Source organism: Anopheles darlingi, chromosome 3 (genome assembly GCF_943734745.1).
Source record: "Anopheles darlingi chromosome 3, idAnoDarlMG_H_01, whole genome shotgun sequence".
Classification (NCBI taxonomy): Eukaryota; Metazoa; Arthropoda; class Insecta; order Diptera; family Culicidae; genus Anopheles; species Anopheles darlingi.
In genome coordinates, this window is record NC_064875.1 from 5,803,695 (window position 1) to 5,817,309 (window position 13,615).

A 13,615-nucleotide genomic window follows, 5' to 3' on the forward strand; every position below is an offset into this window, starting at 1 on the left:
AATTTGTTTAAAATCTTCAAAAATTCGGAAAAAATTCGGACATTCTGTCCTCCTCCGCAACGGCCGCGCTCTCTTTCTCTCGGGACGAAGGACAACCGCGCTCTCGCTAGTAAGAACTAAACACTGAGCTCACCCTAGTAGCTCTCATTAGCCGTGGCCACACGGGGCGAAAATTTGCGCGCAAATTTGCACATTAATGCCAAAATGTTTTCGCTTCGTGTGGCAGGGGTAAAAACCCGAAAATTTATGCCGAAATGTCAAACGTATTGTTTTCATCTGTGTTTTGGCCGCTGAAGTTGATTTCCGAATAAATTTTGCAGTTTTTAACGATTTTGTTGCTGTTGCTGTTATATTTCTATTAAAAATGCAAAAACAATACGAAAAGAACCTACATTTTCGTAAATAAAGCGTTCGATAGCGTCAAGGGTTCAGCGAAAAAGTCCGCGGACGTATAAAAGTTTGACAGCGTGTAAGGGTTAAGCGAAACCGTTTTGGCATTAATTTTTTCGTTTGCGCTAGGGTTTTCGCCCCGTGTGGCCACGGCTATTAGTATATCGCCCGCCCTCAGAGATAGTAGACACGACGTTTGGGTTCGCGTGTCTTGTACAGAGCCCGTGAGTACACACGTGAACGTGCAGCAGAATTGTTGTTGTTGCTGCTCAATTGTTTCGCAACAAATACTCGCTAGTGAAATGCTCCACTCTCGGAAGGAAAAATTGTGACCAGATTTTAAACTTTGCGTTTTTAAAGGTGAAAAGTGCGTGTTCCCTCCCGGGGTACGGATTGTATAATCGCCGCACGCGTTCTAAATGTGACGAAATCGCGACTACACAGCAACACACCGTCTTTTGCCTTCATCTCTACGCGCGTGTGATTGATTAGATAATAGAGAGCAGCAACAGAGTACAGGCTCTAGGTTGTACCGGTGTGCCGGGATGGAAAAGCAGTCACGGGAGAGTGAGGAAAATTATAATTTCCCAATATCCCTCCCCCGGAGGCAGACCGCCAGGTTGTGAAATAACGACGATGACTAGCTCGGATCGATTTTACATTTTTTTGTGAAACATTCCGTGCCCCAGCGCCTACTTCCGTGTGCCGCACGGAAGAAACGTGAAATTGTTATTTTTTAACTACTGGAAGCCATCCATCAAGTGCTGCAGTCGCAGTAAGCATCGACCATGCGGTTTTGTTGATTACGATGTTTCCCTGTCCCGGTGCAAGCGAGTAGTGGCCAATCTTGCTTATCACGCTGCTAACCCGATGCTACATAGTTGCACCACTTAGATTAGCTGACCGGATTTGATGCGCTCTCAAGATGGACACTATCATCATCCTCTCTCTAGTGGCCGCTGCCGCCGGGCAATCTAAACACGCTAGCAAAATATCAATTATCATACACTTATCGATGCTGTCGATTGTGACGTCGTCTTCGTCGTCGTTGTGTGTAATGTTGAAATCTTCCGCCACTCGTGACCACACCACCGGCGCAGCAGCAGCAGCAGCAGCAGCAGGTTACCAAATATTGCACAATCATCGCACATTTCGGGTGGGTTCTGAGAGAGGGGTGCAGGATGATGGAAGGCTCCTTCGCGATGGTTCTACCTTCTCCTCGTTCTAACAACACCCAGTTTGCTACACACACGCCGACACACACGGGCTGGTTTACGATGCTAAGCAACATTAGCGAACCGGCTCCCATCCACCTCACCCCTTTCGCACCCCCGCCCGGTAACACGGTGCACGTCGTCGTTTACCTAATCAGGGGTGGGCCCCCGCACGCCAACGGTTGCCAAGAACGATGTACCGCCGTTCTTGCAACAATCATCGTGTCTCATTTCCCATGTATGTGCCGGCGTGTATGTGTGCCTGTCTGTGTCGGTGTGTTTGTGTGTCTGCTAAGTGCATTTCCCCCTAACCGATCGGGGTGACCGGGGTTACATAACAGCTGATTTCGTGCACCGCCGGCATAGAACCGCGCTCTCAGCCCCAACTCTCTCTCTCTCACACGCTCATTCTCTTTTGCCCTTTCTCTCTGTTTCTTGCTCTGGAGTTGTTTTTCCGGAATTTTTCCGATTCTCTCACGCTTTCCATGGAAAATGGTTTGTTGTTGCGCTCGCGCTGCCTTTCCACTCTCCGTGTTTTCAAATGAACGACCTTTCCGGTCGACCGGAACACCACAAACATGGCAAGCGGCATCTCGAAGAATTTTCTTCGATTTTCACAACCCCTGGCTCAGAGGTCGTCCTCAAAGCGGCGGCTTCTCGCCCTTTTCCTTGGCAATGCGTAACGCCGCCGTGCTGCTTACGAGCTTGCGAATCTATGGCCAACGATGGGCCACATCATCTCACGCTAATAGATGCACACACGCTATAAGAATGCATTTCGTGCCAGTGCTTTGTTTGTCTTGCACTTTTTCGCTGTCCCCCACCCCCCCACCTCTTCCACCCCTTCTCCTCGACACACACGCGCCTCGCGCGGGAAGAAGACACCACAAGGCATGCGATGGCGACGATGGCCTCCCTCGTTTCGCGTTGTGCGCAGCATACTTAGGAGCCGGATTGCGAATGCGACGCAAAATGCATCTACATCTTCATCAAAGTAGATTCTGTGGCGCTTCGTCTTCGTCTTTGTGATAAACGGACAAAGAACGAATTCGGATCGAAAGTTTACCGGCTTCTAGCGATTTCATACTGCATTCATAAAACCCCCACTTGTACTGTCCGGTGGCGCTACCACGCAGCGCAAAAGCACGTGAGGTGCGCACTGATTATGCAACGGAGATAAACCGGAGCAGCAGCAGCAGCGGCAGCAGCAGCTAGAGAGCGAGGTGGAGCAGCGTTTTGAAATGTGACAGTTACATTTTAAGCCATCGAGTGTGTGCGCGAGCACGCGCGCGGTTGCCATTCGCTTTTCTTCGCTCCCCGCGGTGTGTGTGTACTAGTAGGCGCTGGCCGTCTGCCTTTGACGGTTTTTTCCAAATTCTCGATCCCCAGGCCGGTCTGGGAGTGAAAAGTACGACTCGCGCCGGTAAGGAAGGGGCCGCTAGAGGTGGCGTTGGTGCCCGAGTTCGCGGAACACGCGGTACCAATCGGTTCGGGTTCGGTTCGATCTCGAGTGCCTCTTGCTGCTGGTGGCCCATGCCAAGATGTTGCTGCCACCGTGGATCGCGAAAGGCACACGGCAGCAGGCAAGGACTCGTCGAGCGTGTGGTATGTGGTTCAGTTTCAGTGATGCTGCTGCTGCCGTGTGTGTCTCGTGTGGTGTGCCTCTTGTGATCTGATGATGACAACGACGACGACGACGACGACGACGAAGACGGTGTGTCGAGTGATTCGATTATCTAAGTGCGCACCATACTAGCTCAGAAAGTGCAGAAACGGTTTAGGTCTCTTGCGTGGACGACGACGACGACGACGACGACGGTGTGTCTGGTGTTCCGATGATTTATCCTCCATTTTTTGGTTTGCTGTTTTCTCCGTGTCCTTTACAGAGTTAGAATCGAATGAAGTAGAATAAGCAAAGCAGCAGGTTGTGTAAATGTGACGACATCCGCCTTCCTGCGCGTGAATTAGTGTAGTGTGCTTAATAGAAAGTGATAGAGAGTGATAACAGTGCAAGAACAGCTAGTAGAAGCAACAGAAAACCACATAGAATCAGCCAAATAGTTAGCAGTCTACTGCAGTGTCCAGTGTGGCGCCGTAGCTGAATGATTCTTGAAGCTCCTTCACCGCGTATCCGAACCGATCGTATCCGAAACACGGAACACTGAATGCAGCTCATCCATCGATACCCCCGATCACCGTAACATCCAACGTGCTTAAACGGAACGTGCCTCCCGGCCGACTGAGTACGCTAGAAGGAGCTCTCGAGGAAGATCCCCGACACCGGACGAGATCCGTTCGGAAGCTCGTTGCCCAGCAAGGTTCCCAGCGCCCTGATCGACCGGCTAGATGGCGAAGGGTGCCAAGAGGAAAACCAAGTGGGTCTCGCTGTCGCTGGACGGGGCCAACACAACCACCTCCTCGGGCGTGCCCGGTTCGGACGGAGAGCAACCGCTGCACCACGGTAAGGCCAAGCGCGCGCGCACACACATGTCACACACGAGACACGCCTGGAGTCGGGGAACGGACCGCTGCGGTCTCGACAATGCGTGATCATCATTCTTTTACTGTGTCTGTCTTTGCCTGTCCATCGTCCCGTCCGTCTGGCCATAGACCGTCTGTCCGTGGGGATCCAGAAATAGACCACCGCACGGCCCTGACAGTACCATGGCACATGGCATTACGCACATGGCAAGCGTTGTCACCTCGCGTTCGCTCACTGTTTTCTCAAATCGTCTCGTCTCGAACCTAATTGGAGTCTCTTCATGTGTGATTCTTCTTCTCGTCAGTTTCAAGCCCTAACCGCGTGCATCCGTAACCATCGTTTGCCCCATGGCACGATGGGAATCCAGCAGCTCAAGATGCGCCAGGCCAAAGAGCGCCCTGTCTGTTGGTACAAGCAATTATCTGTGCGCGATGTTTGCCGCATTCAGATGATGCGGTTGGTGCTCCAGTTAGCGAGCCTCGAGCCAGACGCTTCGAGTTCTCCATTGGTCTGTCTCCATACACTCATTATGATACACTTTCTAATCAGCTAGTTCAGCGCAGCGGAGGCAGGGCAGTGGTAGTGAAACATGCGCACCGAGGCGGTTGATGGCCTGGATGGATGAAAAGTGTCTCACCTGACTTCTTCGGTGCTGTGTGCGTAACGTTACTGGCCGGAAGAGGGTGAATATGTTGAGCAGCTTGAGCCCGTGCTCTTGACATTCTCCCTCTCTCCCTTTGCGTCAGAGAGATAAGATATGCGGTGGATTTGTGGAAGCACATGGTACGCCGTGCCCCGGCGACTGTCGGGTCTCGGTCAACTCGTTCTCCTTCTAATCCAGATCTTCCTCGACGATAGAAAGGATGGTTTGTCAAAATTTCTTAAGTTGTTTTTTTTTTGTTGGCTACAGCGAGGCGGATAAGTTGCGAAGAAGTAAAAACGACACCCAGAAGAACGGTGGCGTCGAGAAAGGTGCGAGTCGCTAATGCAAACACATGCAATGCTGCCAACCGGCGCTATCGCTCCCCATGCCGCTGCTTATCGATGGAAGATGGTGCAGAAGCCGGCTGTTGATTAAATAACAACGGATGGACGGGGTTGCGGTGATGATGTGCTTGACTCTTCTGTCTAGCGCAACCACGGCTATCGCTTGCGTTACCTTCCTCGGTCGGGTCTTGCATCAGCCCCAGCTGCCTGCCGGACGCTAGTGATACGCCGGTTGTCACCTACATTTTAGGGGCTCTCGAATTACCCTACCGAATTGGAACCCTCATCTCTCTCTCTCTCTCTCTCTCCCTTTTGAGTTCTATGTATTCGATCCATGGTCACGAGATGATAATAACCCATTCCGGAGCAGCACCAGAATGCACAGGGGAAGGCCTTTTTCAACGTTCGTGCTCCATTACATAAGCTCAACCTGGCCCGGCACCGTTCTCAGTAGACATAATTCGGGTCATTCACGAATGTTCGGTCACGAGGAGTGGCCAGAATCCAGGACATATGGCAGCGCAAGGCGGTAAACGGGCAGAGGACATTGTGTGCCAGCGAATGCAAATGTCGCCCAGAAGTGTTTTGATCGATCTGTTTGAAGCGCTTGGCCGATGGCCAAAGCATCGCTTAAGTAGCCCCCGAAGCCAAATTGAATATGAATAATGAGTTAACAAGAAAGGGGAACGTGAGGTGTTTACACCTTGTCTACATAACAGCCCATCTGGCGGTGCGGTGCGGAGTTGAAAATAATTTAATTAAAGAGTTCAATAACTCTCGCTATCTAATGACACCACTTACTCCAGAGAAATTCCTTTAAATTCATCAACTCTCGGTGGCAATTTTAAATATGGCCAATACCACGCTTCTCATCGGTATCCAACTGTAAAATAGGTTGAAACCGAACCTTCTGTTTCGCCGTCAAATGGAAATGGACAGTGAACAGTGGCAGGGTGGTTCGGGGCGACGAGGAAGGGATTGAAATCCCGTCCATCCTTTCGACCGGCGGACGCTAGAGTCACATGATATGCCGCTCTCTTGTCTTGTGCCAGCGCACATCCAATGTCGCGAGGATCGCCCATACCGAACAGCAGAACGGTCTACTAGCGAGAGCAAGGCATGTGAAGCAGCGCCGAACAGTGGCGCTGCTGCTGCTGCTGCTGGCGGTAGGTCTGGTAGGTTGCGGTAGGAGTGAACACTATTTTTGGTGACGCAAGGACTAGCGCGGCCGGCACATCGTGTGACACATCGCGTACGCCATTTCAGTACATCCACCGTTTGGTACATAACTGCCACTCCGCTCGCTCTCTCTCTCTCTCACGTTCTCTTTAGTTCTTCCTTTTTTGATCTCTCGCTCTTGCCTAGTGCCACTCCGAAAGGGATGGCGGTAAACGGTGTTGTTTCGAGCGGAGCTTACGGATTCCCATCTTAAAAATAGCCTTACATTTTACCGCACCTTTACGTTGCCAAAATTGTACAATTTTACTCGTTGTGTGTTTCACTGGCAACCACGACGACCACGAAGACGACGACACGGTGCGCGGTGTGTGCATTGAGCAACGCTCGCTCGAGCGCCCATTGTGGAAAGTTGGACCCGATCACATGAGAGGGCGGGCAGCAGGAAGCGGGCGGTGGCGGTTGCTGCGAGCGGGATGCGCACAGGGTTAGTGATCGCGATCGCGGTTCTGAACGCAGATACCGTAAGAACCCAACGGTGCACGGTGCGACGGATACTGCTCTCACCGAACCGTTGTTGCCCTCTCGCGCGGTATCGATCGATGTTGTTTCTTCCGGCGAGAAGCACGCCATGCTACCGTGGGGACCCCCTTCGTGTGGTGCGCCTGTTCTCTAGTTTGTAGCAATCGTCCTCGGAAGGGTTTTCTGTATTTTTAGAAGAAAAGATGGTGGATCACGGAAATCCTTCAGTAAAGACACCTTGAAGTGCTGCACGCTGCAAAAAAAAAGCAAAGTCGCTAGGCTACCGTTTTGTCACGTACGTCATCTCGGTGCCCAAGGATTTTATCCAAGGCTTCTAGATTGGAATGGAATCTCATGTGGATCCAATCTGTGGGGACAAAACAAAATCAGAAATTGCCAGCCATTATACTTCACTTCTCTAAACCCACTATGTAACTTGTTTAATTATTTACCAATCAACTGCCATTTGAATCATTTCATTGAATTGCATCAACCGAGGGTAGGTTCTTATTTACTTATCAAACGCTACATCCTGTGGACGATCGGCTTCTCGGCAGGCGAAGCAGGTCTTCTATCGCAGTTCCAAAGTCAATCCATCAATGTCGATAGCGCCTCTCTATCTTAACTTGCCATTCGTTAGCGCAATGAACTAAAAGGGTTTTTTCGGGTGAAATCAACACCCATCATTCTTGTGGTATGCCCAACCCATCGGAACACGGCACAAAGTGATTTTTGCAGTGCATGCAGTGCACTCTCTCTCTCTCTTACCTGTTTAACTTCTTTGATGCTATTGCTAACCAACAAGTGAAAGCTTACTTGTCTATGACTACTACGATCTATCGTATGTATTCTGCTTATCGAAATCTTTCCTTCATTCACAGTACACCGTCACAAAGCGCATCACAGTAGCAGCAACATCCAACAGAAGCAGAACGAACGCAAAGATCCCACAGGCGACGCCGTAACAGAGCATTCTGCAAGCATCAGAGCAACCGAGCAGGAGCATCAGAATGGTAGCCGGACTGACACGAGCGGCAGCGGTAGTGATTCGGCGGTGGCCGGTTCAGAACGGCGCTATCCGACGTCGTACCACAAGCGTAGACCTCCACCGTATAGCACCGAACGACGTACCAACAGTAGCTGGAGTGGTGGCGGTGGTGGTGGCCATTACGCCGGTAGCAATCGATCCCACTACGGTGGTTACTACGGCACAGGCCGCCGATCGTACTATGGCGAAGCAAGAAGAGGGCCCCAATCCGTGGTCGGAACGACCGGCAGCAAAACGACCACCACTAGCGACAGTGGTGGAGCAACCAATACGATTAACGATGGTGAGTAAGCCGTCGCAGCATGAGACTCACGTTGAGCGAGAGCTTATATCGGGTTTCCGCGATCTTTCAGATGAGTACACGAGAATCACTACACCGCGACAGGATGTTCTGTTCAAGAAGGGCTACCTATCGCGTCCGAAACCTCAGACGACCACAACGACAACCACGACGACGACGATGACGGCGGCCAATGCATCGAACGAGAACACTACCGCGTCCAGCTCGCTCGCCGGAACGACCAGTGAAGGTAGCGAGGGGGGAAACGGTGGCGGAAGCAACAGCATTTCCACGACCGAATCCATCACGTCCGACTACGGTGGGTCGTTCGCGGCCGATTCCTTCCCCATTCCGTGCCTACCGTACGGTTACTTCACGGAAAACGGGGTGCTGGTGATGAATGGTAGGTAGTGGCAGAGGCGTACTCCGCCGGAGTGTTGTCACCAGTCTCGATTCTCTCTTCCTCTCTCAGGTTTCGCCGTGGACAATAATGGATATTCATACTTTAACGGTGGTCAGACTTATATCTATCCACCAAACTTCAGCAACTGCCAAGCACCAACCAGTGTCGAAGGGATAGTACCAGAAGAGGTAGCGCTTACGAGCTCCTCCGGTGAAGAGATATACGAAGGAACAGCCGCGATAACAGAAGAACAATCGGATGAAGCACAACCTACGGCGTGTGGAGAGGATGGAACCACTGAGTGTACCGCTGCTTCGGACGGTGTATTGCCAATACCGGACCCTTCCACCATGCACGGTGTGATGACGGTTGAAGAAGGATCGTCAGATCAACAGGAAGCGAATGTGGCAGATGGTTTTCTAGTATCACAAACCACCGGTGCAACCGTCAATGACGAGGGCTCATTCGAACCCGACTTAGAGGCGAATGGTTTCTATCAGTTCAATGATAGCTACGATATGGCGCAATTTTACAGTTCGGTCTGCTACCCCCAGTGGTGCATGGGACACTATGGGCTCTGTGAAGATGGTAAGTGTTGGTCTACAGGGGCCCTCCAGATTTTTCTGTTACGTTGTTGTCTCTCCCTCATCTACGCAGGTACTCCGCTGCAAGCGACCGAGTATGTGATGCCCAACGGGGAGGTCTATACGCACCAGACGAGCTTCAAGAAGCGTAAGAAACGCTTCCGTCATCATGATGAGGTGCAGCAAGATGAAAGTGCCACTGTCCTTGACAGTGGTGCTACACCTGTCCCACTAATAGTAAGTTTTACAAGAAGGCATCTTTATATTCTGTGCACTCTACTGAGTTATTTCTTCTCTTCATGTGTCCTCTATAGTACACCACTGTCCCAGTACAGGGAGATTTTGTTCCTAGTTCCACCACAACCACCGTTCCTGCTCAGCTACATCATCAGTTGAATGCTGACGTACAAGAGTTTCTTCCTTCCGCGGTGACTCCAGGGACCGCCACCACCGACGTAACCGAACGTACTACTAGTCATCGATCCGCGAGAAGAAGCAATACTCAACCAACGGCGACGAAGAAGTCAATTTCCACCGCATCATCCGCTTCCAAGAGCGTAGCTCCTGTAAAGGCTACGGTAGTCACGACACCCGTAGAGTCAGTGGCGACAGTTACGAGCGCCAAAACCGTGCCCAACGCCCTACGTCCTCCGTTGGGGTCGCACAAAAACCGAAAGAAGGATCTGATTGAATCGACCTTAGCATTCGCCGAACAGAACATCGATCTGACGCGCCACAAGCTGGCGGCTTCGCAGAGTCATGACAGCGATCTACTCTGGACAACCGTTAGCAAGGGTGGCCGGAAGCGCGTCGTGGAGCAGGATCAACCCTTGGACACTGCGATCACCGGTAGTTCCGATCGTCAAGTGGATGAAGCAAAGCCTGTGATTGAGTCTCAAAAGTCCATCAAACAGTCCGAACCGGTTGCGATTAGTTCAAGCGAAACGCGTCCACTTGCAACGTTTGTGGACACTCCGGAGGCTGAAAGTAAGAAAGAGGTAACAGGAAAGAATAAGAAAAAGACACAAAAGCACAAAAGACAACAACGGAAGCCAGGAAATGCTGTTATGCATCGCCAGCCTCTGGAAGGTTTCCAACTAATCGAACCGGAATTCACCTCCAAGCCGGACTTGGCGTCCCAGCGGGGCACAAAAGGATGTGATAGTGAGGTGCAGGATAAACCGGAGTACGGTGATGAAGCAATAGACCCGGTGGGTTGTAATGAAGTGGTGGAAGAAGTGCTTGAGATCGAGGAGGCTCATGTGGAAGATGATCTTGTGGTTTCTCCTCCACTACTGGACGAGAACAAGGTTGTAGCATGCATTATAGAAAAGGAAGAAGAAAAAGAAGAAAAGAAAGAAGAAGTGCCACACGACGAACTGATATGTGATAGAATCGTCCAGCATGTCGATTCGGCACCGGCGGTTGAGTGCATTGTTGTGGAGTGTCCGGAACCGGCCGAACCAGTTCCGGAATCACAAATTGTGATCGAGCAAGCGATTGATGATGAGATCATTCTTAATGAGACTGAGACCGAGAAGAAGGTGATGCTCGAGGTTGCCACAATGGCCAACACGGCGGATGAAAGCGAATGTTACGAACCGGCTGAATCAAAAACAGAAGAATGCTTATCGCTCGTTGCAGCAAATGAAAAGGAATCTACAGCACCGATCGTGGAGGAGACAGCGATGGTGAAGGAGGAGCTCAATCAACCGCCAGCGGAACAATCAGCATCGCCTGTCGAAGAACCGTTGATCGAGTGTATCGCCATCAAACCACTGCTAACCCTTGCTGCCGCACCGGAACGGGGACCGGATGAGAAAACACCACGAATCAGTTCGGACTCGGAGGAAGCCGACGAGGAAGAGATGAGTGAGGATCGGCATCGCAAACGGGACAGTGTTTCCGGTTACACCGAGAGCATTGATTCCGGTTTGCAGAGTCCGGCACCGTGTGGTCAAGCCACACCAGAGACTTCTTCGTTGGCAAGCTCGCACGAAACCGAGCCACACGAAGACGAGGATCGGCAGCAACAGCTCAGTCAGCTTGTCGGACGGTGGCTTACGCGTAAGCTCGAGGATCATGAACCGGATGAGGTGTTTGTGTTGCCACACAGCAATCCTCTGCTGATGCAGCGTCTGCATCGGTTCCAGCAGCTACAGTGTAATCGTGACCGGCTTGCATCGGATTCCTACGACGAGGATGACGACGATGATGACGAGCGGGATACGGATAGTGACTACATGAGTGATGGCCAGGGACGACACGATGTTGCTACCAATCCGAGCTCCCCTGTGCTCAACCATGTGCCAGAGCAGCAAGAGCAGCACCAACTGCAAAATGGTGCTAAATCGCAAAATCTCCATTTAAAGCAACCCGCAGCAGTACTTAATGGTAACACTAAGACAACCGCCAGCAGCACCATAAGCGAACAGGCGCAGCAAAAGCGCTGTATCATCATGTAGGGTATGCTTCGTTTTAACCCCAGCATGTCCAATGGACACAAACTCGTTAACACCCACATTGCCTTTGTCCTTACCGCTTGATACACACCTAAAGTCAGGAGACGGGCCAAGAAGCATCGCGGAATCACCTTCATCGGTGCTGCATCGTGTACAAGCAAGCGGCTTCGCTAATCAGCAATCCAAAAACTCGGCTCAATGCGCTGCAATCATCCTGCCTCCTGCGATGCACGCATTGAGTAGACGAAGGCAGCGCCTTCTTTGCTTTCGTTGATCATCATCATTATACATCACCTTTAGCGTTACGTAGAATATATTATCAAAACCGTAGTAAGGCACCCCAGCGGAATTGTTTGAACAAAAGGACATTAATCGTTAACCTATGCTTATCAAACAAAGCACACATAAACCGATGGCGGTCATCACAATTAGCTGTTAAAATGAAGAAAAAAAAACCGTTAAAAAGGAGACTTCACAAATGATACAGAGGAGAGACAAGAGCCGCTTAACTCCCTAGCACAGGAGCTGAAACCTTGCTGCCCTTGGCTTCGTTCTCGTTTGTACATGTTTGTTTGATTTGTTTTTTTAAATGAAATGAACGAAAAACGCTTCGATTTGAACAGGACATACTATTGACAACTGAGCCAACCAGGGTGCTCCCCTGACCCTGCCCACCTTCTCTCTCTATTTCTCGATCGACTCGCACTCGATTTAAAGATTTTAATAAGAAACGTACGTTGAGAGTTCCTACCGAAGGACCCTTTTTACGCTCTTTGTCCGAATTGTTATGGTTTCTTCGTTTTGTGTGTAGTTTTGAGATTAGTTTAGGTAGTGCATAGCGGGCCTTCCCGATAGCTTTGTGTAGTATCCGTAGCTCAAACGCTACACGAACTCATCGATATGCATCTTAACGATAGACATAATTTAAAACAACCAGAAACAGAAAACAACCCCTCGTTTTTAGCCAACAACCACAAGCCCGTCCGCTATGGACGGTTAAAACAGCTATCATATATTAGGTGGCACAAAATGTGGCAGAGAGAAGGGAGAAGGGAGGGTGAAGGGAGGGTGAAGGGAGGGGGGCACAGGTAGGCGTGTGCCACCGATGTGAAATGGTGCAAAAGAAGCGAATAATGTTTGCTAAGCGCGTTTACAATAAGAACCACTTACAATAAATTGATTAAGTGAGCGAAATGATAATAAAACTCTGGAAAATTATCTCTCGACTGATCCATTTCTTCAACTCTAACCACTGAAATGATATGATCGCATGATTTTTCAAGGTTCGACGCAAACGATGGCTCATTTGGATACAAAAATATCGCATAATCGCAACGACACGTTGGTCATCGTTGATCGTATAATGAGGGGTAAGCAAACGTTACCGACAAATTTGAGTGGAGCACAGAACGCATTAATCATTGCAATTTACAGGTGTTCTTTTGTTATCATTAAAACAAGACAAAGATAGTTTAACCATCCAACATGTCCTAAGAAAGTGCTGCTCATCCGATCCGCAATTTGTAGTAAATCTGATAATCTCTGATAAGTAATGGCCCTCAAACCCGTTACATAGTAACACAAAGAAAGCCTCTTCTTACAAAGTAGAACTGAGCGCACAATCTGCTAGAAACCGAAGGTAATAATAGCGTCGTGAAAAGTTCGTTACGCTTTTACTAAAAACGTACCAGCGGTCAAGTTGCAATTCAATTACAAGGCGCATTGTGCTCTTTACTATGCTATTTTGACTCGTTTGTAAACACGAGTAAACGGCTGTGAAGATGATCGCCAGGTTTATGAGGCAATTGACCCAGCATGCAGATGAAAGTGCAGGAGCTCCTCCACGCAAATCATCCCCTTCTCGATGTCCTTGACCTATAAAGCGACAGCCCAGCTGTGATGGGACCGTGCTAATGGTTGATCTCCGATACCGACGCTAGAGCGACGTGTTTTGCAATCCTGCCATGTTCGCCTCGTGACGTGGGGTTTTTAGATATTTTCAATTTAGTCCCGCGAGATAGAGAGAAGGTCAACGCGCGATCTTCAGATCATCGTTTTGGCTCAAAA

The 13,615-nt window shown here is 50.1% G+C and overlaps 1 protein-coding gene across 3 annotated transcripts; it reads left to right on the plus strand.

The window, feature by feature from the left end:
* Positions 1-563: 563 nt before the first annotated feature.
* On the plus strand, positions 564-12,085 carry LOC125956268 (serine-rich adhesin for platelets-like). 3 transcript variants are annotated; one of them, XM_049687975.1, is made up of 7 exons: positions 564-614; positions 3,491-4,065; positions 7,653-8,102; positions 8,173-8,502; positions 8,572-9,090; positions 9,160-9,323; positions 9,401-12,085. In XM_049687975.1, exons 2-7 carry the CDS (start codon positions 3,951-3,953, stop codon positions 11,549-11,551), a joined length of 3,729 nt encoding a protein of 1,242 aa, XP_049543932.1. In that variant the 5' UTR covers positions 564-614; positions 3,491-3,950; the 3' UTR covers positions 11,552-12,085. The 3 variants fall into 3 exon arrangements, with proteins under 3 accessions (XP_049543932.1, XP_049543933.1, XP_049543931.1); XM_049687976.1 differs by lacking the exon at positions 564-614 and adding an exon at positions 3,210-3,318; XM_049687974.1 differs by lacking the exon at positions 564-614 and adding an exon at positions 3,243-3,344.
* The last annotated feature ends 1,530 nt before the right edge of the window (positions 12,086-13,615 follow it).